This window comes from Centruroides sculpturatus, unplaced genomic scaffold, assembly GCF_000671375.1.
Source record: "Centruroides sculpturatus isolate CEXI.00-Female unplaced genomic scaffold, Cexi_2.0 scaffold2095, whole genome shotgun sequence".
Classification (NCBI taxonomy): domain Eukaryota; kingdom Metazoa; phylum Arthropoda; class Arachnida; order Scorpiones; family Buthidae; genus Centruroides; species Centruroides sculpturatus.
In genome coordinates this window covers 36797-64483 of record NW_019386185.1, presented here as the reverse complement: position 1 = coordinate 64483, position 27687 = coordinate 36797, and the positions used below count along the sequence as shown (strand labels likewise).

At 28.1% G+C, this 27687-nt stretch overlaps 1 protein-coding gene across 3 annotated transcripts; it reads left to right on the top strand.

The window, feature by feature from the left end:
• Nucleotides 1–634: 634 nt before the first annotated feature.
• LOC111613986 (DNA polymerase subunit gamma-2, mitochondrial-like) lies at nucleotides 635–25454 on the top strand. Of its 3 annotated transcripts, none has more exons than XM_023355342.1 (10): nucleotides 635–761; nucleotides 3231–3385; nucleotides 3465–3556; nucleotides 6408–6561; nucleotides 7493–7601; nucleotides 11428–11730; nucleotides 11804–11991; nucleotides 24202–24298; nucleotides 24644–24699; nucleotides 24960–25454. In XM_023355342.1, the coding sequence occupies exons 2-10, from the start codon at nucleotides 3240–3242 to the stop codon at nucleotides 25123–25125; spliced, it is 1311 nt and encodes a 436-aa protein (XP_023211110.1). In that variant the 5' UTR covers nucleotides 635–761; nucleotides 3231–3239; the 3' UTR covers nucleotides 25126–25454. The 3 variants fall into 3 exon arrangements, with proteins under 3 accessions (XP_023211110.1, XP_023211109.1, XP_023211112.1); XM_023355341.1 differs by lacking the exons at nucleotides 24202–24298; nucleotides 24644–24699; nucleotides 24960–25454 and adding exons at nucleotides 18297–18393; nucleotides 18739–18794; nucleotides 19055–19487; XM_023355344.1 differs by lacking the exons at nucleotides 24202–24298; nucleotides 24644–24699; nucleotides 24960–25454 and adding an exon at nucleotides 16844–16889.
• Nucleotides 25455–27687: the final 2233 nt, after the last annotated feature.

Genomic DNA, 27687 nt, shown 5'->3' with positions numbered 1-27687 from the left:
TTGACCCGGTCCTTTATCTAACTATGTCCTCATGTCTCGTATAATTTTATCCTTTTGGCCTTTATAGTATTTTACATTAAAAAAATAAACATGGTTTGAAAATAGTTTAAGTTAAATTTCTTTTAATAAGAGGAACCCGTCTTATAGGGGATCTACTGTATCGTCAACTTTTTCGTTGGTTTCTTCAGAATATTTCTACATTTATAAATCGATCATCTTGAAAATATTTAATTTTTAAGATGGTCGATGGCCGAGCGATTAAAATTTAAACACTGGAAGACCCAAGAATGAATCCAGTCAAGTACAAATCCCAGGAATTTTTGGGGGTTCAGTTCCTCACACCCGGCAGTCCCATTTTGGATCTGGCCGAACCCACTGTAGGCTTGATATAAGATACTCGTAGTGCCCGCAGGGCGGAAAGAATAAAAGAAAAATATTATTTATCGTGAACATTTATTTATATATTAACATATATAAATAACATATATTTAACATTATAGTTTTTATAGTTATAATTATTTTTCTACAGATATTAATTTAAACTTAAATTTTACCGATAATAGGAGAAATATTCTAAAAAAAAAAAAATTCAACAATTAACAGTTTCGTTCATCTGGCAACACGATAGTAAGAAGCATGCTGTATACGCGAAAGGAGAAAAGCATGCTGCTTGATGTTTGTATAAATATATTCATATATTATGATGTATTAAGGTTTTAACAAGAAAAATAATTATTGTAGAGAAATCTTAAATTAAAAAGGTAAAGCTATATTTATAATATATAATTATATGGGCACAATTCTAGGACAAATGTAGCAAATTGGGACTTTGACAGAGCTGTGGAGCATGCCCATAGGAGTCAGAAACGACAAAGGAACCATGAAGTAAGGATAAACTTTTACCCCTATTCTAATAAATTACCAATAATTTGATAATTTATTAGAATAGGTTCGGTTAGAACATGGGTCCCCACAGTCTGGCCACGCTGGTGCACGTAGGTAAAGTTTGACCAACTACTGCATTCAACTATTCAATCCAAAGTGTCTACGCCAGCTTTGAGTAGCCCATTTAACTGCTTGTAGAGTATTTGATGTTGTTAGTTTTAGGGAGTGTGAGGATGAGCCGCTGTGTGGATCCTGAGGTGTGAGCAACAGCAAGCACAAAGTGAATGACTACATATGGAATGTCAGTCAAGGCAAGCAACAGCCTGCCTTGACTGATGCAGAGCATGGAAAATAGGCAGTAGTAGTGGTTTAAGGTAAAAACTGTTTTCAGTCAGTAGTAGTAAATACATTTATTATATACATATTATTATATACATTTATGTTATAGGCACCATTTGCCGTGCCTAAAACATAACTTGCATGTAAACATGATGTCCACAAGCAAGGTGTGGAACCCCAATGGTGGCTTATGCAGCCGTCGGGGTTCCACATTCAGAGGTGAATATTTCACAAATGGTCACACGTCAGACTTTTCTTTATTCTTTACCAATAAATATCAGTAGAATGTTTGACCACAGCACTGGGTTGTCTGTTAAATACAGTCGACCCCCCCTATAGGATATAGATACGTTCCAATTTATTAGGAATCCGATTTCTTACAAGTCGTTCCAATCACAGCCCGACACATGTCAAGTTTACGGACTATGGCTGATTGAAAGGTTTTCTTCCATAAAATTAATCGATTCTACACTAATCCGATTCAACATTTCCAAAATACGTATATGTATTCGTAGTTTTATAGGAATCATAATTGTAGGGACCGTAATTATAGGGGGGTCAACTGTACACAATTAGCTTAATGGATTGCATAGCATGACTCTCTACAGCACCTGGAACTAGGCTGATTTTGGGAGACTATATCTCATAAATGATCACATTTATAGTGTGTCTTTTTCTCTTTTGTTCCTAATGGCATGATCTACAGTTCTGTTAAGGTTCCAACAGTATCATTCACATCTGTAATAAAGTCTAAACACAAATTTTAGTATCAATACTTGAGTTCTTTTAAGTAATGTAATTTGTTGATAACAGTTTCATTTATAATGCAAAATCATACATTCAGTACATTCACAGAGGCTGAAGAATTCTCTAATATCTTTGGGAACAATCCATTTTTTACTATTTGTTGGTATGTTATGTGGGTATAACTAATCAGGATGTTATATTGAGGTTTTACTATATACAGGATGATTCAGGAGGATGTACTGCTACCCAGGAGCATATTTTAGACATTATCATAAACAAAAAATATCCTATAAACTTAGGTCCTGTTCTCAATGGTTAGAGTAATCCACTGTGAGCATGCAAACTCAACACAGCATGAGCGTGTGACAATGTTGTATCAGCAGCCAATATCACTGATGCACCTCCTGCAGTGTCTGATTCTTACCTTTGTACATATTATGCATGCCATTATGATAATCAAAGATAGGCAATTGGAATAATGCAGAGTAATGCATGCAGTTCACAAGTGGAGTGGCAAGGTATATTGAAACAGACAGAGACATTTTTGAAAACTTCTTGCAAACTCTGTTTGTAAAAATTGATACAAAAACACATTATCATTTAGTTCACTTTTACTTTTCTTTAATTTCTATTTTTTTAATATACTAGAGAGATGCTTTTCTTATGTTCAAAACTAACTATAATATATTTTGGATTGTAGAATTTTATTATTATTCTATATGTGGCATCCATAATAAAATTCTTACATACCCACATAACTGACAAATGCAGACAGCTACAGTTATGAACGTAATATGTAGTTATAGTAAAGTGAGTAAGCACTATAAGACAAGACTGCTTGCCTGAACCCATAGCAGTAAAATTTGTAATTTAATATTCCTGTCTCAAAAATGATGCATGATATGGAAAGTCTATTGCAAACTTGTAGAGCATGACCGATCTAGTATGAAAAGACACCATGAATAACCTGCATACGTGATTAATGTAATAGAAAGTGTAAAATGCTAATGTACACATAAAGCACAGGTAGTAAAATGTGTATTTCTTGTATTCATTCATGTGTTTTCTTTTATTTCTTATGTGTTTGTTTATAATGTGTATTTCTCATTTTCCTGTCTTTCTGCTACATTCATTACTGTGTCTATGTTGTGTGTTGCTCACATGTCAATGTATAAGACTTTAGTACATTCTCTATATATATTCTGTTGTTCTTTTTGCATAATTAATAAATTAATGTTTTATGAATATTTTTTTTTCAGAAACAAATCATGTCAAAAGAATGTGTACTTTCAAAATTATTTATTTCTTGTCAGAAACACGGATATCTTACACCTATGTTATCAAATAAAAATATTTTAGGCTTTTCTTATGGTCCGTTGGGAACAGAACTGTATAGGAATATTGTTCACGAATGGTAAAATTAATTTATTGTAAATAAAATTTAGATTCTGTATAAATTATTTTATATTCTTTTTACATTATATTAATCTTAGGTGGAATTCAGCTGTGAGATTTGCAAATATACCCGTATTTCCATCGTCATTGTCAATTAAGGAACAGGCAAATTTTTCTTCTTTAGTTTATGGTAAGTATCTGAATAAAAATTTATTTTTGCCAAATTAGTTTGGCAGAAATTATGTTACAAATATTAAATTAGAAATTACATGATAAGAACAACTAGAGGTAGACATTAGGCACCATCTCACAACGAAAGTAGTGACTATAATTTAATTTTAAATTCTGAATAGTCTGAGGTTTGGGTAGCATAACTGGTCGGCACACCACATGGCAGAGGTTGCGCTGGGCTGTTTCTTCCAGACTATTCTAAATGTAAAATTAAATTACAGTTACTACTTTTGTTAAGAGATGGCGCCTAACGTCTACCTCTAGTTCTTATCATGTAATTTCTAATTTAATATTTGTAGCATAATTTCTGTCTGATTAATTTGGCTGATGGTTGGTTGATTATTAATACATTGGGTTCTTGGAATGTTTATATATTGTAAACTATAATGTTTTATTATTTCAAAAATTATTATTATTTTTTTAAGTTAATTTATTTTTACATTTTATAGTGAAAACTATCCTAAAAACTAGTCAAAACTTAAAAAAGAATTCTTGGTAAACACACATAAGAACAAAAAAAAACATACAAAGAATTTATGAAAGAAAAAAGAAAACCACATGCATTGAGTCTGCATATAAAAAATATAGATATATATTATATACAGGATGGATGGAAAGTAATTAGGCATTGAAAAATTGCTACAATTTCTATATTTGTAATTGAAAGATGATGAAAATTATTTTACCCATACTTTATTAAATCGAAATATGGAAACACCTTAAAATCCAATGTAGGCACTGGCACCATCCACCAACTTCCTCAAATGACTGGGGATTGTGATGTGGATTGATGGCCACTTTTCTGTCCACCCACAATCAAATCTGTGGTCATTAACTTTGAATGATGATTCTTGATTTTTTTCTGACAGATTGTGGCATGAGGTCCATTTACCGTGTGTCACAATCTCTGCACTAAAACCACTGATTTCCACATCTCATAGCATGCAGCAATTTACACTCATTTCTGAACAGAAAAGCAGTTGACCATCTTTTTTGCCAATTTGTGTGCAGTTTCTCTTGGTTATTGTCCATACCGCTGATGTAAAAATTATGAAATTCCATTGATTGATGTATATGCATGCACAAATTTTATTATGATTGCATTATTATTACAAAAATTTTATCAATTTTTCAATGCCAGGTTACTTTTCACCCACCCTGTTTATTATATATATTTCTTTAATTAATATAAAATAAAATGATTCATAGACTACTTTACTTTCTATTAAATTTAAATGAAGAAAGTTTACAATCAGTTGTTTAATTAACACAATAAAAATTTCAGAACAAAAATATATATAATTTGAAGACAAATACAAAAACAATTTAAAATCTTTTAAAAGAAGTTTTAGATGGACAAGATTCTATGAAGAATAGTGTATTTTATTGGTGTTCGTGTTGCTATAGAATGAGATGAATATACTAAGAAGACTAAATTCTGTATTTTCATTAAATTACGGTGAAATCTGCTAATGTGACTACATGTGTAAGGTGACCACTTTGAGATGGTCCCTTCAGTGGTCACATTAGCAGTTTCACTGTATATATATTTCAAATATAAACATCTTAAATCCAATATTTATATATTAAAGCCAATATGCCTCTAATGCCAAATTACCATTTAATTAATAATAGTAGTAGTAATATAGCCTTATAATTTGGCAATCATTTGGCTTTAATATACATACTCTATTAAGGGTTAAAAAAATTGCAATAATGACTCAATGAACTACTTACAGCAGCAAAAAGGTTTAATGACCTTCATCCTTGATGAAGGTCATTCAATATGAAACAAATATTAGTTTTTTCCAGTTTAATAAGCCTTTTTGCTGTTGTACAAGGTTTATGTAGTTGGTTACTACTAATTTGGCAATCATTTGGCCTAATTTTTAAGTCTAAATTTGTTAATTCTTTGAAAATAGTTTCTGTCTTCAGTCTGGTTTATTATCATGTTAAATATTTAATAGCATTAAAGTAAATCAAATTTAGAAAAATCTGTTAAGACTGAAATATATAGGAAAGTAATATTAGATATGATTCTTGAATTAGTGTGCTTTTTTTCCTAAGAAGAATTGGAATAACATCATTCTAATTTCATAATTTTTTGGCATTTGTTTAAAAATTATATGAATTTGGCAATAAATATTTCCAATATATTTAATTTAGCATTTATTCTAATTACATCATCCTGCCCTGAAAGAATATTTTATGATTCAAATATATTTTAGATATGTTTTGTAATATTTGCATATAGAACAAGATTTATTTTAAGATTTAATATTTGAAAATAAAATCTTAAAATTCTGAAAAAATTCATAAATTAGTTGCAATTTATGAATTGAAAGTTTCATTTGTTTCCTACGAAATTGAATTTGAAAATGAACCTCTATTGATTCATGTAAAAAATAATTTATGTTTAGTAACATCACTTGGGCAATCTGCATAGGAGGGATGCCTTTCGGGAGGTCTTTTATGGGTAATTGGCCCATATTTAGATGTTGGAGATGTAGAGAAAACCTGGAAAACGCCATGTGATCAGCCCGTCCTTTCAAGATGTAAACCCACAACTGAATTACAGTGTTCAGGAAACTGAACCTCTTAGCCACTGGTGGATGGAAAAAAATTAAAATAATTTAAAATTTAGAATATAATTTTAAAATTTTCCATTTAAGCATATACAGTATGTTTGTGTTATTTGTTAGTATTGTTTAAATTAGTGATATTCTATGATAACAAAATAACTTTGTTTTATTTTGAATTTTTTTGTATTTAAATATAATAAAATTAAACTTATTCTATTATATTTTTAGATACATTACAGCAATATTACAAACAAACTTTGGAATGGGTAGGCGGAAAAGTTCCCTTCGGAATTGCAAATATCAGAGATTATGTAAATACATCCAAGATTCCCAACGAAAATGCTATTATCGATTATGAAGAAAAAGAAATAGTTAAAGCATGGTATTCTTAAGCAAGTAAAATCATAATTAATAATGCTGTTAATCTTTTCAAATCTAAAATATAATAATAATTAATATTTAAAGCTGGATTTTAGTGGGCTATCTTTTCATTAGACTTAACTTAAGGTATTAAATAATTTGGATTAAAGGTTAGGCTAGCATTAATGTTTATATTAATTTTAGATATTGATTTAAATAATGTAAACTATTCTAGAAGAAAAAATTGGTCTGGATCTGAGTTTCTTCCTTCTGTATACTGTACAGATATATTACTAATTATACTTTGCAGACCTCCATCCAGATTTTGCTTGAAGACTTATTAATTTGGACTATATATTTGGACACATTAATTACAATGCTGACTGGTGTAACTTTTCACCAAAAGGTCTTTATAATATTTTGCTGATTTGATAGTCTGAAAAATCTGGCTTTGGTATTTGGTAATTGTAGATTTGGCTTTAATTGTTGTTAAATATAAAATACATCTTCAGTTAATAATTTACAATGAAAAGCTATACAGGTATCCCTTGTTAGATGCGAGATTTGATTAATGCGCAAAATTAATTGCGGCATTCTTTTATATATGCTGTAGAAGTTTAATTCACAAGGCTTAACCTCTGTCTTTACTAACATTGATACTGTATTTGATTAACGCAATTTTGATATACATGGTAGCATCGAGGGATGCTACATTTATCAAGGGATACTTGTAATACTATGTATTAAAAAAGAAAGCTGGCAACATTATTACTGGACTTTCTCAGCATTCTTTTATTTGTTTTTCATCCTTAATAATTGTTACCATTACTTTAAGTCTTAAGATTTACATAAAATTACTAATATGACTTTTATGACATCTGTTTGCTCTGAGTTTGCTATATAGATAGAACTATTTATAGAATTTTGTTTAATTGTTATATTATATTTTACAGGACACCACAAAAATGGACTAGTTTAAATTTATTTTACATTTGTTCACCTAAAAAACCTTTTATATGGTTGGATCATTGGCATAAACATCGTCTTAACTGGTGGAGAAAGGTAAATAGTAATACATATTTTATTAGATAGAAAATAAAAACCTTTTCATCATGAATAGCAACCATCAATTTTTGGAAAAGTTTAAAAATCTTCATCCTTTTGTATACTAAAAATCCAAATTATATATTTTTTTTATTTTCAAATTTTAACTTTTCTTTTTTAAGTATTGTATTTAAGTAATTTCTAATGTATTACTGACAATTACATCTGCCAACTTGTTAAAATCATGTTTTTAAATATTATTTTATTGTTGATGTATGAATCCAGTAGAACAGTGGAGCAGTAATGGCTAATAGAACAGTGAATTTGTAGATTAAAATTAAACCAAATGCTTAGTTCAGGAAATCAAATACAGTCAAATTTCAAATGACAACCACATTTAAATAGTGTCCATTTTTTGGAAACTTTGTTTTGAACAAAAATACATAGAAAATAACCTCCAAACAATGGTCAGTTCTTATGTTCCCAACAGTAGAACTGTATAATTTGTTAGTTTAAAGCATGTTTGGCCATTATTCTGATCATTTTTACCTTATAAAAATATCCAACAATGTTAAACAACATATTTTAGAACAAAGAATATTATCTTAGAATTGATGAAATTAGAATAATTATCATTTACAGTTAAATTATTAAAATTTACAAAAACTTAAAAAATTTTTCTCTAGCATTGACAGTTTTATGATGAATATTCTTTGTGTTAAATAACTTTATTCATATTCATAACTTGTTAACATAATAGTTTCACTTATAATTCTGTTCTAATATTACCTATGACAATTCTACTTTAGAATTATTTATTTTAGTAAAATATAATGCATTTTAAATTCATTAAACTTCAAAATAATCTTTTTTCAGTTATTATATACAAATATTATGAAAAGTGTAGATGCTGTTCAGTTTAGTAAGAAAACAGTTTGAAGCTGTCAGATTTGCTGGAAAAGATGATGTATATCAAATGGAGAATGATCAATTCTATTTCTATAATTATATAATTTGTTTACAGCATATAATAATTTATATATACTGCAACTAAGAACTAAGCAGCTAATATAATTAAGCAGAATTAAGAACTTAGGTTAAACATTTATTACATGTTTGATTATTAATAATAAAGTTTTGAAAGCCAAAATCCTTAATAAAAATGGCACTTTTAGTGAATTATATTATGCCAGCTTTTGCATACAAGCATGCATTTAACAGAAGAGAATAATTAAGGCTTTCAGTGCGTGTTTAATGGTACGTTTTAAAATATACATGGTTTTGAATTGAGTTGTATAATTTAATTTGAAAAATGTAATAATCTAATATTGTATATGTTCTTTCTTATCAGTTGACTGATGAGGGGCTATGCACCTGAAACGTGTAAAAGTACCCGTATCAACTGAATAAAGAGGAAAAACACCAAGTGTTTAATTAATAACACAGTCTTGTGTTCAATAGTCAAAGGATTTCAGAATAAGGAATGATTCCTTACTCTGAATATTGATTTCACTATATATACAACTCAAAACCTGATTTAATTCATTAAAACCAAATGATCTGCCAAATTATTGGGCTATTTTCATGCTACCAGAATGGGTCTCAAACCCATAGAAGTTATAAATTTGAGCCCATTCTGGGCTGATTCTTCTAGGAATTTATTAAAATTAATATGCGATAGCAACATATCCACCTACCTCTAGTCAAATTAATTGGTAACTAATTATTAATGTAGTCTGAAAACATCTCAATAATTTGGCAGATTGTTTGGCTTTGATGTTAAAATTTCATGTTTTTAAGAAAATTTCATTTTATTAAGATTTATTTAGTATCACTATAATGTGCATAACAGAATAAAGTCTTGTGATAATCAACAAACAATTCATAAATTGAATAAATGATTATAATGATACTATACCTGGAACATAAAATATATTTAATAATTGTTCATTAAAGAGAATCACCTGGGAGAAGACGATTGGAATCTATCCTAAATGTGAGCCTGCTTCAATAGTGAAGTGCAGACTTGACTCTTTAATGATGACCATTCTTCTTTAATAAATGTTGGCTTTCTGAAATAAACAGTGATTTTTTTATTTATTTATGTTTATTCAATTTTTGTATTCCATTTATTCACTGTTTTCATTATTACACTAGTTAACAAATATCTTTAAAATGCAATAATAAAATGCTTTAATGGCAGTAAATCTACACTTTACATATTTTTGTTCTGTTTCATTTGTCATTGAAAACTATTGTATCAAATCACTTGAAAATAATTAAATTTTTTTTATGTTTGCAGTTTTGTTCTATTAATATACTTAAATTTTATGATAAACTTTTACAACTTTACAGTCTATCTGTAAAACAGTTATACAATGTATACCAACACATTTTTAATATCCTGAATAAATTTTATGGAAACTATTTTAACTTATTGTTAAATTCTCTCATGTACTGGTACAATAGTTTTGCATTCTCAGCTTTCTCATCATATATTGCCTGAATAGAATTTATAAATCGTAAAAAGAATTGTATATTCATTGGAGTTATTTCCATTTTCAGTTTGTTTGTTTTTCAATCACTTTTTAGCGATACTATCAAGAAATGAATTTGATAATATTGTTTGTTTCTTGCTTTGTACACACAAGAATCATAATAAACATTTCTCCAGAGTTTAAAAGTGAGAGCTCAATCATGGTGAGCTCATATTAGAGGAAGATTCTATTCAATTGGCATTATTGTCAGTTTTAAATACATCAAGAGAAGTTTCAAGAAGAAAGATAGCTTTACTTTAAGAAGACCAACAATTTAAGTAAAGAGGAAATTTTTCTGAATTTTTGTTCAGACCAAAGAATAAGTCTGAATATATTTCTTCTTTGTTTAAACTGTTGGTTTCTTTAAATGATACCAAGTCTTACATCTTCCTGATACATCACAAACATTCAGTGTAATCTATTTTTATCTAGAAAGTGTAAAAAAAAATCTATTAACTAAGAGAGGTCATCTCTTACAAACATTGCAGATTTATTAACCATAAAATGTATGTAAAGCAAAGTAAAATTAATTACATGTTAAAAAATATTAGAATAGTTGATCTTATAACAGCTACAGTATTTTTATACACTAATCATTATATAGTAAGTTTCATTAATTCATTTTCATTTAATTTGAATTTAGTAGATTGTACTGTCATTCCTGATAGATGTTAATTTTACATTATTTTCAATAATTCAAAATTTTAAGATACTTTTGGATAATTAAACAAAAATAATGTCCTGTGAACAGTTAGAGGCTGTATTTGTGATCAGCTTTTTTGCCAGTCCCCATGGGTTTAGCCATGCTCACAATGGGGATGGCTGGGTGTTGAGACTGGGCTCAACATACCTGGAAGAGATCATCACGAAATTCCCTGAGCTTTTCAACTCAAACCTGGATCCCCAGAACAACAGACTTACGTAATTATTGTTTTAGCCATCCAGTTTTTGAACAGAAATAAATTGTATCATGCAAAACAAGTGATGTTTATTACATAAATATAAGAAAGAGGTTTTGACTGGATGACCTAATTGACCTCACTAGCCACATATTATTGTATATCTTTCTCATTTTAATCCATAATGGAATCTTTCTAGAATATTAACTATCTAAATTTTAAATCTAGATGGTAGATAATTTGGATTTTTTTCTGGATTATAATTTATAATATGAATTAATGAGAGTTTACTATAAGTTAATTTGTAAACTTCAAATTCCTGTTAAATTAAGCAATTTCTATATCTGTTCTGTATATAATGTAATTATAAATGAATGAATTTATAATTAAAATTATTTTTCAATTAAGTTTATAGGTTGTCCTTCCGATCTACTTGTGACAGATATTTCCCAGAAGGAAGAGAATAAACATGAATTAGATATTCAGTATAAATTTCCGTGGGGAATAGAAACTGTAGAGAAATTAACAAATTTAGGAAGTTCCCCAATGAATTTACTGAAAGATAAAATGGGAATTGATTGTAATGTTAAAGATGGAAGAAAAATCATTGTTCCACATATGATCACTTGCGAATCTTCTCTTGATTTAGCTGTGATGATGTATCTTTTGGATGCTTTTCAAGAAAAGGAAAGGATGGATAAAAAAAGACAGGTAATTTCATTTTAAAACATAATTTAATATTTATATTATTGAATATAAGTTTAGCTTAATTGTACCTGTACAGGTTATGAAATTGCATTTTAAATTAGTTCCTTATAAAGTAGTCATTGCCAGTCCTGCCAGTGTGGGGAATGCCACTAAAGTTCAAGATCTGACAGATTACATCACAATGGAATTAAAGAAAGGTGGCATAACTGTGTTTCCTAATCCTGACCTTAATACTCCTGCATCTTTAGAATTTCAGTTTGCTAGGTAAGTTTGAACAAGAGTTTAACTTTGTAAACATTATAAACTAAAAGTAGGATTAAGAAATAAGTTAAGTCCAGATTGCTTAAGGTTTTAAATATTTAATATGTATGTATGTGTGTGTGTGTATACTGCTCTCTTCTGTGTATGTGTACTATATCAACCAAAATGTCATGATTTCACTGAGCATTTTCCCTCTTTCATGTTTTGATTATTTATTGGTGATTTCATCTAGTGTTTACTCCCAGTCCAAATTTTGGAAGAAGTTTTGTTCCTCCAATATCAAATCAAAAGTCAAAATATTGAATAATACTGTATGTTATGGATATATGTCATTGTTGTTGGGAAGAGTAAGAAGGAAATTTTAACAGAAATATATTGGCAGATTTTCCTAGTACAGTTTCCTTGAATTTTGTTATGCAATGAAATGATAAGGTTCAAAATTAGTTATGATTTAATAAATATTTTGGATTCCACATCACACATTCAAAGTTATAAGTTAGTATGCATTTTGTTATTGCATTGTCTACAGTTTCTTTCATCCTATGACAATTTTTATTGTAGAACTTTTATAACTCCAATAATTCTTCTACTTATTATCATGCTTTGTTGAATTTCTCTTTCATATTATTTTTCACTTGTATCAATAATGTATCTCAAATATTTGTAGCTTTTGCATGTTACCTTATTTCTTAAATCAATATTAACTTCTACTAGAGTCCATATACAAGTATTTTGTTCTTCATTCATTCACATGTAGTCTCCATTTTTTATATTCATATAATTTTATTTTCATGTAACAATGAATTTCTTCTTTGTCTTGTGCAGCAATAATCTGATTATCTACAAAATGCAGACCATGCAGGCTTTCTTCTATTTCAAATTATATAGTTTATTTCTTTTTCTATTTCCCCAATGCTTTTTTTCTGAAAGAACATTATTTAGCATAGTCCCAATATTTCATTCTTTTTTGCAAAAGTGCTTGCGTGCTGTAAGGAATTTGCATAAAGTTCCAATAAAATAATAATAACTTTTTCAATCAGAAATAAAACTAAAAACAATGAAGTATTTTTGATGAGAAATGGAGTTTGTTTGTTATCTTCTTGTTTCAGAATGCAAGTGTTTGTATTTTTTGGATCAAACATTGTGTTTTGTTTTTTCTTTTTGAGATTTGTTTCTTTAGTGTATTTCTTTTCTACTTTTGTAAAAGTAAAGCATGTTTATATCCTGACAACCCTCTATGTGGTTTTTTTTTTTTTGAAATTGAACAGTACAATAAAGTTTGATTTTTCATAGATATTATTCAAATGTTTTCTGTTTCAAAGACCAAAATATATTTTTTTTTGTTTCCATATTATCTTCAAACCAAAAACATATACCTTGTTGCTGTATTCTAATCTCAAAACATTAATAGGACATTCATAAAAGCATATTTACAGTGAAAAATCAAAAGATATAATATTCACTCTAAAAGAGTGTTAAAAAATCAAGTAGCAATTTTAGGAGTAATTAAATTTGGAAAAAGTAAGAGTTTGATGCATTAAAAGATGACTAAGAGTAAGAAAGATAAATCAATAGAGAAAAAAAAACTGAGTGGATTTAAATTCACTTGACATCTTTCATCTACTCAATGTCACTACTATGCAGGGTCGGCTCAATGGGTGAGGCAATGGGCCAACTGCCTCAAGTGACAAAATGAAAAATCAAAAATGTTCAAATGGAGAAAAAATAAAAAAATAAATAAAAATAATAAGCAGAATATAATTAAGACCCATAAATTTACTATAAAGTTTTATTTTATTCTAAAATTGTCAACATGGACTTATCGGATTAATAGGACTATTACACTGGTGTATTAGCTATTAACAAAAGGAGGAGTTCTAATCAGAAAATCAAAAAATTTTTATTTTTTCTCCTGTAGTAGTTTTCCTGGTTTTTTTTTCTGATTAAAAACTCCTCCTTTTGTTAATAGCCAATACACCAGTGTAATAGTCCTATTAATTCAATAAGTCCATGTTGACAATTTTAGAATAAAATACAAGTTAAGGGCATTAAGGCAAGTAAATATACTGTAAAGTTGTTTATAAATAGTTCATACATAGAGCTAGAAGTGGATTGCTATTGGGAATCGTTCTGGATGCAGGGGGCAGCAAAATTTGGTTTTGCCTCAAGCACAAGTTACCATCAAGGCTGCACTGCTAATAAGAGGTTATGAATAAAACAGTCTAGCATAGCTTCATATATACTGTTAATCATATCTAAGGAACATTATTTTTAAAGACATAGGTTATGCAAAGCTGGTCAAAATGCATTGAATAATAAACAGAAAAGTGCATGATTCAAGGAATCGTAATAAAGTACCAGAGTCCTTAATCTTAAGCCACCTACTTTGAAAAATATTGAAAAATAAATTGTATGATACCAAATAACAAGTTCCAAATATACATAATTAGCCATTCTGTTTAATCTCTCTTTCTGATTTATGAGACAAAATGTTCAATATAACAAGTGCTGATTAAATTTACAAGAACAAACTATTATATTCATGAATATGATAAGATTGACATTTTTATACACTATAGTTTAAAGCTTTGTAGTTTCTAGTCTTCATTTTTGTTTCATTCATATTGTGCATTCATTCTTTAGAGATAGAGCCATTTATTTTAATGTGTGCAGTTTAAGCTACAGTGTTGCTTGCAACACTATAATTTAAATTCTTTGTCTGTAAATTTTTTGTCCATTGGAGATTATTATTTAATAAATTTGAAGACAAAGTCTGCCCAAAAGGGACCACCATTTATTTTGTGTTCCAGACTACACATTCTTGGTGACAGACCATTCTTTATAGGATACTTGCCACCAGAAGTTAAAAACAGTCCTTTAAAAAAACATAAAATATATCCAATTAAAATTACAAATATTTTTAAAAGGAACTGGTGACATATTTTTTTAAAATCTACATTTTCCAGTGCCTGTTTTCAGTAGATAAAAGCAGTAACAAAGGGTATGGATGGATGTCTGTATGTCACCAGTTTTTCTTTTAACTGTACTGTTGTTATATTTAACTAATTGTAGTGTTATTTACATATTCCATTTACAGTTATCCATTAGTTATTATTGTCAGTTTAGGCAAACCTCAAAGAGATTATGCATGGTGTTTGAAAAGTTACTGTGCAGTGAGAAGTTTGTAATGACATTAAAGTCATACATACAACATTGCATATGAGACCTGTAAGTTATATGTTCCACTTTGCAGTAGATGGCATTACTATATACTACATTTTTTTTTTTTTTTTTGGAACTCTTTGGAGTTCTTTGTCAACTACATATATTTCAATAGAATCTGACCTGCTAGGTCTCCAGACCTCAATTTCCAGTTTTTGGGGCCTCAGGACATTTCTAGCATTTGCTTTAAGAGAAACTGCAATATCATGCACAAAACTTCACTTTTATTACAACTTTAGTGAAACCTTTTCTACTGCACAATAATTTTTAAGACCCCAGTAATAAGTGGATTATTAAAAATGAGTACTTTTGACATTTCAAAATGTCATCTTCAGGTTGAGCTTACACTGTTCGGATTACAATAAAATAAGTGGATTATATATTCTATTAGCATACACAATATCATAAAAAATGAGCAATTATTTACTCTGAAATTGTCACAATTCCAAGCAGAGCTGGCCCTACCATAGGGTGAACGGAGCAGCCACTCCAGGCACTAAGTCCTAGGAGCGTCTCAGTTGTAAAGAAAATTAAAGGAAAAAATATTTTAATTGCAAGTACGTGGCAAGTATGTGAATGTCCTTATCTGTTGAGACATGCATGGGTCGAGTGCGTGGTTGGGGTTCCACGTCCAGGTGCCATAATAGGATCTCGCTCCATCCTAAAACTTGAGCCTCGAGCCAGCACTGATTCTGAGCTACAAGTTTTCATCATAATGCACTTAAGTTTAGTAGTGTCTTGTCCCTGTATATCATACTTTTCCTGTTAACAATGAAGTCATGCCGTCATGTATCTAACTCTGGGAGAAAATTTTTTAATTGAAATAACGTGACTTCTGGCCTAAAGCAGAAGTTCATATATAATTAATCGGGGCCTCTTGCCCATAAACTTGCCATATATGGTCTCAACTTTCATCTGTCTAACCTCATTCTCAAGATTAAGGAAGGACAAACAGACGACAGTGGGAATTAGAAAATCAGATAGAAATATCATGTTTGCCAAAGGTTGAAGAAATATGCAACATTTTTAATGTATTAAATTTAGAAACTCCTCTTTGAACTGATTATGGATCATAGAAGCACCATTATTTTTTTTAATAGCGTTGAGAATCATTTCATATTTATTTCAGAACATTTTTTGAAAGATTATGCAAAATAAAAATGAATGATGATGTTAAAATGTCTACTTACATATATTTTAACATTATTATTATTTTTATTGATGTTAATAAAAATATCAATACAATATATTAATATTTTAATATTAACATGTTGTCAGTTAACTATTTTACTCCAAGATATGAGATAATATAGTTAATCTTTTACTTATGTATATTATTTTTATCTTGTATTTTTATATTTTATTTTATTTTTTAATTTTAATTTTAAATTGTTCAGCATTTGATGTTCTAAAATATTTCTGTTATTCTACTTAATCTTTCAATTTTACATGTTGTTCAATTTATTGTATGTTATTATTAAAAATGACCAAAAATATTAATAAATGTTTTTGCTACTTGTAAAAGATTGTTTATTGCGAGTGAATGTACATTAAACTTTTTATGTTGAATAATAAATATAGTTAACCGTTCGTTATATTTTTCATTTCTGAGAACTTTATTCTTGTATTACAGGTTCGTGTACCGGTAATCTGCATTTTTCAATTAAAATTTTACGAATGTATAATATAAATATAAAATAAAGTTATTTTTAAAATTCAGAACGTTTTCTTATTCATATTTTGAATGTGAGAATTAAATTAAATGGAAACAATAATTTGATTTAAGTTTATTTTTGTATGTTTGTTATTTAAGAATATAAAAATGTCAAAAATTCAGAAAATAAATTAACAAAAATTTTATTTTTAAATTAAATTTAAATCATCTGAATTATTAATTACTTTTAAATTGACATTTTTCATGAAAGAATAAAGTTTCTATATGGAAATTAATAATTAATTTTTTCATTGTTATACAAAATAACATTTTAAGGATAAATTACCATAAAGCTTATTTTTTGACTGCATAACTGTAAAATACCTTATTACTATGTGTTTTGTTTTTTATAATTTAAGTGTGTAAAATTTTCAAATTGTATATGAAATATGCTAATTCAAGTATAATGTAAGATAGCGGATAAATCAATACAAATATAAACATATATAAGCCTGATAATTGTATTAAAGCCAAATGATTGATGGGTTTTAGATCAGGCTATATTACTACTACTAGTAATAATGAAATGCTAAGTAATTTGGCCTAGAGAATCTCTAATTAAATTTAATAAGAGAAGGTACCTAACATTTACCTTTAGGCCAAATTACTAAGCATTTCATTATTATTAATAGCAGTAACTACACAATGGCACAATCTAATCAGGCAATTAGTTTTAATTTAATACTGAGCCAATGATTTTACTAGAATTAATTCTAGTGAATATAGAACCATCATCACAATCTTTAAACATAATTTCTATCCTTTATCTTCTAATGTATTCTGTATTGAAGATAAAGTTTTAAATTCCTTTACAAATGTTTTTATTAAAAATTTTGATTTATTCAGTTATTTTTTGTTTTAGAATAAGTTATTGTTACATTATTATTGAATTAAATTCTTTGCTTGTAAAAATGTCAGCTATTACATATACTTTTAAAAGTCAAATAGAATATCTGAAAAGTCTAGAATCAAAGAAATTTATTTTCAAAATATATGCTTAACGTGTTTCTCTTCCCTTCATATGACTTTATAAATCTTTGTTTCTTTATATTCAACTGGGATACAGGATTAACATGTTTATTGTCATCTGACAAGATGTTAATCCCTGTGTGCTCCATTGAATATGAAGAAACGTGATGTCTGGAGATTGAAAGAGAGATATTGAGCATACTTTTCTAAAATATGTATTGGATATATTTCAAAAACAAATTTCTCCTATGATTCTAGACTTTTCAGGTACTGTACCTTATACTTGTAAGTAAACAATATTAAGATTCAATTCTGATTTATATTCATTTCATGAAAGCATTAATATTATTGGAAAAAAATCATTTATATAATATAAAATTTTAAAATAAATATTTTTTTAAAGATTTGACGAAATGGGAATCCAATATTCTGTAATAATCAACGATAATACACTTAAAACAGGAATTATTGGTTTGAGAAATCGTGATACTAATTTAAAAGTAAGTCAATTCTTCAAATATAAATCATTCTAATTGGTTTGGTGGATTGAAAATTTTTTAAATATGTTCTCTAACTTATTTAATTACATTATGCTTTAATTACTAAAGGATGGTCCAAAAATCATTTAACCAGTTTGGGACAATTGCATTTATTATTTGTGGTTCAAAAATAACAGCATGCAGCTTTTCCAAACCCGTTTTTAACAGTTCCTGAAATATACCTTGATTAATTAACTTTCGAGCCACTTTGCAGTTATAGAATGAAACATTTTTAATGAATAATTCTGATTTATAAAATTTAGCAATGGTTTGTTAATTTCATTTAATGTTTAAATTTTTTTCTAGGAGCAAGTTCATGTGACAGAATTAAAGGATTCTTTGATGCTATACCTTAACATAAGGTAGTTTTAAGCAAGAAAAATAATTTTTTACTGTATTAAATAATGGATAATAAATTTTATATATTTATAATAGGATTTCTTAAGAAATCATTTTGAAACTACTTTTGTATATTTTGTTTGCACCAGAGAATTTTAATATGAGAAATTAATAGAAATGCATTTTATAAATATAAAATTAAGTAGTTAATATTATGTAAAATATCAAATATATATATGATGGTTTGATTATTAAAAAATAAATTTTATCTTCTAATTTCCAGATATTTAAATAATTTTTTTCCAATAAGCCAATTATGCATTTGTCCAGGTGCACAGTGGGGTGGCCAGGTGGTGGTGAGAGATGACATGACATATCTGGATAGACCACCTCTGAAAATTTTTGGTTTTTCTCAAGTGATTTTTCAAGGCATGTCTTTTGTCCAGTGACAGTGTAATAATAAGTTTTGTTTACAGTGTAATAACTCTAGCAATAAAGAAAGGTCAATGTAGTGTTCACAAGTATATATGAAGACTAGACAAGAAGCATATCATAGTAAAATTATCAATAAATTCTCTTGTAGGAATTAAATAATAATTTTTAAATTAGTAGTAGTTACAGAAAGTATTCTCCTCTTTTTAGAATTACTTGAACTAAGTGAAACATATGTTCAAGTTCAAATGATTCTGAAGATAAGAATTATTCTAAAAAGTAACAATGAGACAATTCATTAGAANTCATTCACATGTAGTCTCCATTTTTATATTCATATAATTTTATTTTCATGTAACAATGAATTTCTTCTTTGTCTTGTGCAGCAATAATCTGATTATCTACAAAATGCAGACCATGCAGGCTTTCTTCTATTTCAAATTATATAGTTTATTTCTTTTTCTATTTCCCCAATGCTTTTTTTCTGAAAGAACATTATTTAGCATAGTCCCAATATTTCATTCTTTTTTGCAAAAGTGCTTGCGTGCTGTAAGGAATTTGCATAAAGTTCCAATAAAATAATAATAACTTTTTCAATCAGAAATAAAACTAAAAACAATGAAGTATTTTTGATGAGAAATGGAGTTTGTTTGTTATCTTCTTGTTTCAGAATGCAAGTGTTTGTATTTTTTGGATCAAACATTGTGTTTTGTTTTTTCTTTTTGAGATTTGTTTCTTTAGTGTATTTCTTTTCTACTTTTGTAAAAGTAAAGCATGTTTATATCCTGACAACCCTCTTTTTTTTGAAATTGAACAGTACAATAAAGTTTGATTTTTCATAGATATTATTCAAATGTTTTCTGTTTCAAAGACCAAAATATATTTTTTTTTGTTTCCATATTATCTTCAAACCAAAAACATATACCTTGTTGCTGTATTCTAATCTCAAAACATTAATAGGACATTCATAAAAGCATATTTACAGTGAAAAATCAAAAGATATAATATTCACTCTAAAAGAGTGTTAAAAAATCAAGTAGCAATTTTAGGAGTAATTAAATTTGGAAAAAGTAAGAGTTTGATGCATTAAAAGATGACTAAGAGTAAGAAAGATAAATCAATAGAGAAAAAAAACTGAGTGGATTTAAATTCACTTGACATCTTTCATCTACTCAATGTCACTACTATGCAGGGTCGGCTCAATGGGTGAGGCAATGGGCCAACTGCCTCAAGTGACAAAATGAAAAATCAAAAATGTTCAAATGGAGAAAAAATAAAAAAATAAATAAAAATAATAAGCCTAGTTCAGTGAAATTCAGTAAATGTACTTTAAAGTTGTTTATAAATAGTTCATACATAGAGCTAGAAGTGGATTGCTATTGGGAATCGTTCTGGATGCAGGGGGCAGCAAAATTTGGTTTTGCCTCAAGCACAAGTTACCATCAAGGCTGCACTGCTAATAAGAGGTTATGAATAAAACAGTCTAGCATGATATATACTGTTAATCATATCTAAGGAACATTATTTTTAAAGACATAGGTTATGCAAAGCTGGTCAAAATGCATTGAATAATAAACAGAAAAGTGCATGATTCAAGGAATCGTAATAAAGTACCAGAGTCCTTAATCTTAAGCCACCTACTTTGAAAAATATTGAAAAATAAATTGTATGATACCAAATAACAAGTTCCAAATATACATAATTAGCCATTCTGTTTAATCTCTCTTTCTGATTTATGAGACAAAATGTTCAATATAACAAGTGCTGATTAAATTTACAAGAACAAACTATTATATTCATGAATATGATAAGATTGACATTTTTATACACTATAGTTTAAAGCTTTGTAGTTTCTAGTCTTCATTTTTGTTTCATTCATATTGTGCATTCATTCTTTAGAGATAGAGCCATTTATTTTAATGTGTGCAGTTTAAGCTACAGTGTTGCTTGCAACACTATAATTTAAATTCTTTGTCTGTAAATTTTTTGTCCATTGGAGATTATTATTTAATAAATTTGAAGACAAAGTCTGCCCAAAAGGGACCACCATTTATTTTGTGTTCCAGACTACACATTCTTGGTGACAGACCATTCTTTATAGGATACTTGCCACCAGAAGTTAAAAACAGTCCTTTAAAAAAACATAAAATATATCCAATTAAAATTACAAATAATTTCTAAAAGGAACTGGTGACATATTTTTTTAAAATCTACATTTTCCAGTGCCTGTTTTCAGTAGATAAAAGCAGTAACAAAGGGTATGGATGGATGTCTGTATGTCACCAGTTTTTCTTTTAACTGTACTGTTGTTATATTTAACTAATTGTAGTGTTATTTACATATTCCATTTACAGTTATCCATTAGTTATTATTGTCAGTTTAGGCAAACCTCAAAGAGATTATACATGGTGTTTGAAAAGTTACTGTGCAGTGAGAAGTTTGTAATGACATTAAAGTCATACATACAACATTGCATATGAGACCTGTAAGTTATATGTTCCACTTTGCAGTAGATGGCATTACTATATACTACATTTTTTTTTTTTTTTTTGGAACTCTTTGGAGTTCTTTGTCAACTACATATATTTCAATAGAATCTGACCTGCTAGGTCTCCAGACCTCAATTTCCAGATTTTGGGGCCTCAGGACATTTCTAGCATTTGCTTTAAGAGAAACTGCAATATCATGCATAAAACTTCACTTTTATTACAACTTTAGTGAAACCTTTTCTACTGCACAATAATTTTTAAGACCCCAGTAATAAGTGGATTATTAAAAATGAGTACTTTTGACATTTCAAAATGTCATCTTCAGGTTGAGCTTACACTGTTCGGATTACAATAAAATAAGTGGATTATATATTCTATTAGCATACACAATATCATAAAAAATGAGCAATTATTTACTCTGAAATTGTCACAATTCCAAGCAGAGCTGGCCCTACCATAGGGTGAACGGAGCAGCCACTCCAGGCACTAAGTCCTAGGAGCGTCTCAGTTGTAAAGAAAATTAAAGGAAAAAATATTTTAATTGCAAGTACGTGGCAAGTATGTGAATGTCCTTATCTGTTGAGACATGCATGGGTCGAGTGCGTGGGTGGGGTTCCACGTCCAGGTGCCATAATAGGATCTCGCTCCATCCTAAAACTTGAGCCTCGAGCCAGCACTGATTCTGAGCTACAAGTTTTCATCATAATGCACTTAAGTTTAGTAGTGTCTTGTCCCTGTATATCATACTTTTCCTGTTAACAATGAAGTCATGCCGTCATGTATCTAACTCTGGGAGAAAATTTTTTAATTGAAATAACGTGACTTCTGGCCTAAAGCAGAAGTTCATATATAATTAATCGGGGCCTCTTGCCCATAAACTTGCCATATATGGTCTCAACTTTCATCTGTCTAACCTCATTCTCAAGATTAAGGAAGGACAAACAGACGACAGTGGGAATTAGAAAATCAGATAGAAATATCATGTTTGCCAAAGGTTGAAGAAATATGCAACATTTTTAATGTATTAAATTTAGAAACTCCTCTTTGAACTGATTATGGATCATAGAAGCACCATTATTTTTTTTAATAGCGTTGAGAATCATTTCATATTTATTTCAGAACATTTTTTGAAAGATTATGCAAAATAAAAATGAATGATGATGTTAAAATGTCTACTTACATATATTTTAACATTATTATTATTTTTATTGATGTTAATAAAAATATCAATACAATATATTAATATTTTAATAGCTAGAAGTGGATTGCTATTGGGAATCGTTCTGGATGCAGGGGGCAGCAAAATTTGGTTTTGCCTCAAGCACAAGTTACCATCAAGGCTGCACTGCTAATAAGAGGTTATGAATAAAACAGTCTAGCATAGCTTCATATATACTGTTAATCATATCTAAGGAACATTATTTTTAAAGACATAGGTTATGCAAAGCTGGTCAAAATGCATTGAATAATAAACAGAAAAGTGCATGATTCAAGGAATCGTAATAAAGTACCAGAGTCCTTAATCTTAAGCCACCTACTTTGAAAAATATTGAAAAATAAATTGTATGATACCAAATAACAAGTTCCAAATATACATAATTAGCCNGCCAAATGATTGATGGGTTTTAGATCAGGCTATATTACTACTACTAGTAATAATGAAATGCTAAGTAATTTGGCCTAGAGAATCTCTAATTAAATTTAATAAGAGAAGGTACCTAACATTTACCTTTAGGCCAAATTACTAAGCATTTCATTATTATTAATAGCAGTAACTACACAATGGCACAATCTAATCAGGCAATTAGTTTTAATTTAATACTGAGCCAATGATTTTACTAGAATTAATTCTAGTGAATATAGAACCATCATCACAATCTTTAAACATAATTTCTATCCTTTATCTTCTAATGTATTCTGTATTGAAGATAAAGTTTTAAATTCCTTTAGAAATGTTTTTATTAAAAATTTTGATTTATTCAGTTATTTTTTGTTTTAGAATAAGTTATTGTTACATTATTATTGAATTAAATTCTTTGCTTGTAAAAATGTCAGCTATTACATATACTTTTAAAAGTCAAATAGAATATCTGAAAAGTCTAGAATCAAAGAAATTTATTTTCAAAATATATGCTTAACGTGTTTCTCTTCCCTTCATATGACTTTATAAATCTTTGTTTCTTTATATTCAACTGGGATACAGGATTAACATGTTTATTGTCATCTGACAAGATGTTAATCCCTGTGTGCTCCATTGAATATGAAGAAACGTGATGTCTGGAGATTGAAAGAGAGATATTGAGCATACTTTTCTAAAATATGTGTTGGATATATTTCAAAAACAAATTTCTCCTATGATTCTAGACTTTTCAGGTACTGTACCTTATACTTGTAAGTAAACAATATTAAGATTCAATTCTGATTTATATTCATTTCATGAAAGCATTAATATTATTGGAAAAAAATCATTTATATAATATAAAATTTTAAAATAAATATTTTTTTAAAGATTTGACGAAATGGGAATCCAATATTCTGTAATCATCAACGATAATACACTTAAAACAGGAATTATTGGTTTGAGAAATCGTGATACTAATTTAAAAGTAAGTCAATTCTTCAAATATAAATCATTCTAATTGGTTTGGTGGATTGAAAATTTTTTAAATATGTTCTCTAACTTATTTAATTACATTATGCTTTAATTACTAAAGGATGGTCCAAAAATCATTTAACCAGTTTGGGACAATTGCATTTATTATTTGTGGTTCAAAAATAACAGCATGCAGCTTTTCCAAACCCGTTTTTAACAGTTCCTGAAATATACCTTGATTAATTAACTTTCGAGCCACTTTGCAGTTATAGAATGAAACATTTTTAATGAATAATTCTGATTTATAAAATTTAGCAATGGTTTGTTAATTTCATTTAATGTTTAAATTTTTTTCTAGGAGCAAGTTCATGTGACAGAATTAAAGGATTCTTTGATGCTATACCTTAACATAAGGTAGTTTTAAGCAAGAAAAATAATTTTTTACTGTATTAAATAATGGATAATAAATTTTATATATTTATAATAGGATTTCTTAAGAAATCATTTTGAAACTACTTTTGTATATTTTGTTTGCACCAGAGAATTTTAATATGAGAAATTAATAGAAATGCATTTTATAAATATAAAATTAAGTAGTTAATATTATGTAAAATATCAAATATATATATGATGGTTTGATTATTAAAAAATAAATTTTATCTTCTAATTTCCAGATATTTAAATAATTTTTTTCCAATAAGCCAATTATGCATTTGTCCAGGTGCACAGTGGGGTGGCCAGGTGGTGGTGAGAGATGACATGACATATCTGGATAGACCACCTCTGAAAATTTTTGGTTTTTCTCAAGTGATTTTTCAAGGCATGTCTTTTGTCCAGTGACAGTGTAATAATAAGTTTTGTTTACAGTGTAATAACTCTAGCAATAAAGAAAGGTCAATGTAGTGTTCACAAGTATATATGAAGACTAGACAAGAAGCATATCATAGTAAAATTATCAATAAATTCTCTTGTAGGAATTAAATAATAATTTTTAAATTAGTAGTAGTTACAGAAAGTATTCTCCTCTTTTTAGAATTACTTGAACTAAGTGAAACATATGTTCAAGTTCAAATGATTCTGAAGATAAGAATTATTCTAAAAAGTAACAATGAGACAATTCATTAGAAAAATAAAGTTGTATATCAGTTTATTTTTGTAATTATTTTGTATTCGTTCAAATATTTTAAAATCAATTTTTCTTTTTATTTAGTATTAATCATTTGACAATATGTTTGACTGAACTTTATGTTAGCTGTTTTGATTGGTTTGGAACAAATTATGCTTGTTTTTGTGTTAAAATAATTTTTTGACAAAAATTTGTTAGTAAGGAATAAGATTTCATACTATTAACAAACTTTTGGCAAGTGATGTTGAATATAAAAATGAAATTTAATATATGTTTTAAATTAATTTCTTAAGACTGTACTTCATGAATAATTAGAAAATATCAAAGAAAAATTAATATTGTCTTATTCTGAGTGTTTATTTCTGTTTTGAACATACTTAAAAATATAATAAAGATTTTGGAGTTTTATATCATAACATGAGTAATTTGGTGTCATGAGCAAAGTGACATTCTGTTGGAGTAGAATGATGAAAATGTCTTGTCATCAGTATTCAAAGATATGCACATAAGGCCAAATAGTGACATCACTTACTAAATATTCATTTGATACTAGGGATTTGAAACTACTTTTCTATTTTCAAAAATAATTTTCTTGGAAATGAAATAGTATTCAGTTGCAATATTAATGAACAAATTAGAATGAATAACTATTAAAAATCATTCTGCAAAATAGAAGAAACATTAGATTTTAAAAATTATATGATTCTTTCCCAAATTTAAATATGCTTAAAAATTTTTAAACAATGTTTAGTGAAGAAAATGAAATAAATTGGAGATTTACCTGCTACATCTTTTAAAAAATATCCTTTTATTACCCTGAATTCCTTCATCGATTGTAGGAATCAGGACCATATTTACACAAACTAAACAAGCTGTAGCTTAGAGCAGGATCTCCAAATTATTTTGAGTGTCAATTCCTTTGAGGATTCCTCTGACCTTTTATTGATGGCCACTCTTCTTTTTTTTTTTGTAATATAGCTAATAATAGTAATAAAAATTAAAAATATGGTTAGTCAGTATTAACACCATATTAATACTGGCTCACCAAACCTTTTCTCTGACTACTTACAATGTGCAAATTTAAAACCTTCTAAACATAATCTATTGGACTAAATTTTTAATGAACCATTTTAAGTCAACTTCTGGGGAAAATATCAACCAATTTGGGAATCCTTGGCTTAGAGCCTCATATTTCTACATGTATCATTATTTAATGGAGTGGTAGGGCTTGTTATATGTTATAACTTCCCATCAAGTCAAATTCTAGCAATGATAGAAATTATTATATTAAATAATGGCTCATCATATTTCAATCATGAAAAGTTGTAAAAATTGTTACAGAACTTTTTTAATATATTTAATTATATTTAAACATTATTTATTGAAGAGCCTTATATATTTTTTTTATTTGAGAAGATAAAAAGAAATAATTACTAATATAATCAAGTATTTAAATTGTAACAACTGTTTTCAATGTAATAAAAAGTAGGATAAGTTAAATGCGGATAAGATATTGTTTTGAATATGTTGGTGGGTTATTATGTATGCAATGTGTAAAATTAGCGATTGTTTTTTGGCACTAAAGCCTATTACACTAGGCTTTACGAATTCTTGGCAATGTATAAGGTATGCATTTTTTCTGCTTAGAATATTAACTGCAAATTATCTTCCTGAAATGATTGCAAAATGTTAACAATTGTATAATTCCAAACGTAACATTTATTTTACTTTGCATTTGTAATTTTCATACATTCATACAGCAAAATGTAATCAGAATGATGTAAATATTTCAACAAGTAAAGTACGATAAGTTAAAGGATGTAATAATAAAACATGACACAGAGAGCTGGAAAAATTTATAGCAAAATGTAGTGAAAACGTAATCATTTCATTATCATTCGTTGCATTTTATTGAAATCTGTGAAACAATTTCCATCATATCTTCAATTAAATAAGAAGTTTGCGGTATGTGATTGTCTGAGGCTTCTCTACCTCAGACCACATACTGCGTCATGATAATCATAAGCTATGTGCAATCTAAAAAGAGGATATATCTCATTTTCAATGTCGTATGGAGACGTGTCCTCTATTTTGACTTTAAAAATGTCCTCACTTTATTCAAAAACATAATGTTCTCTCTCCTTTTGGAATAATTTTGTCGTCCATTCATAAATTTTTTGTAAATATTGTCAGTATCAATCTATATACGAAACACAACGGAAAGTGATATATCTCTGTCAAGCGTGTTTCAGAGAGTTGTGTTTACTGTGTACTGT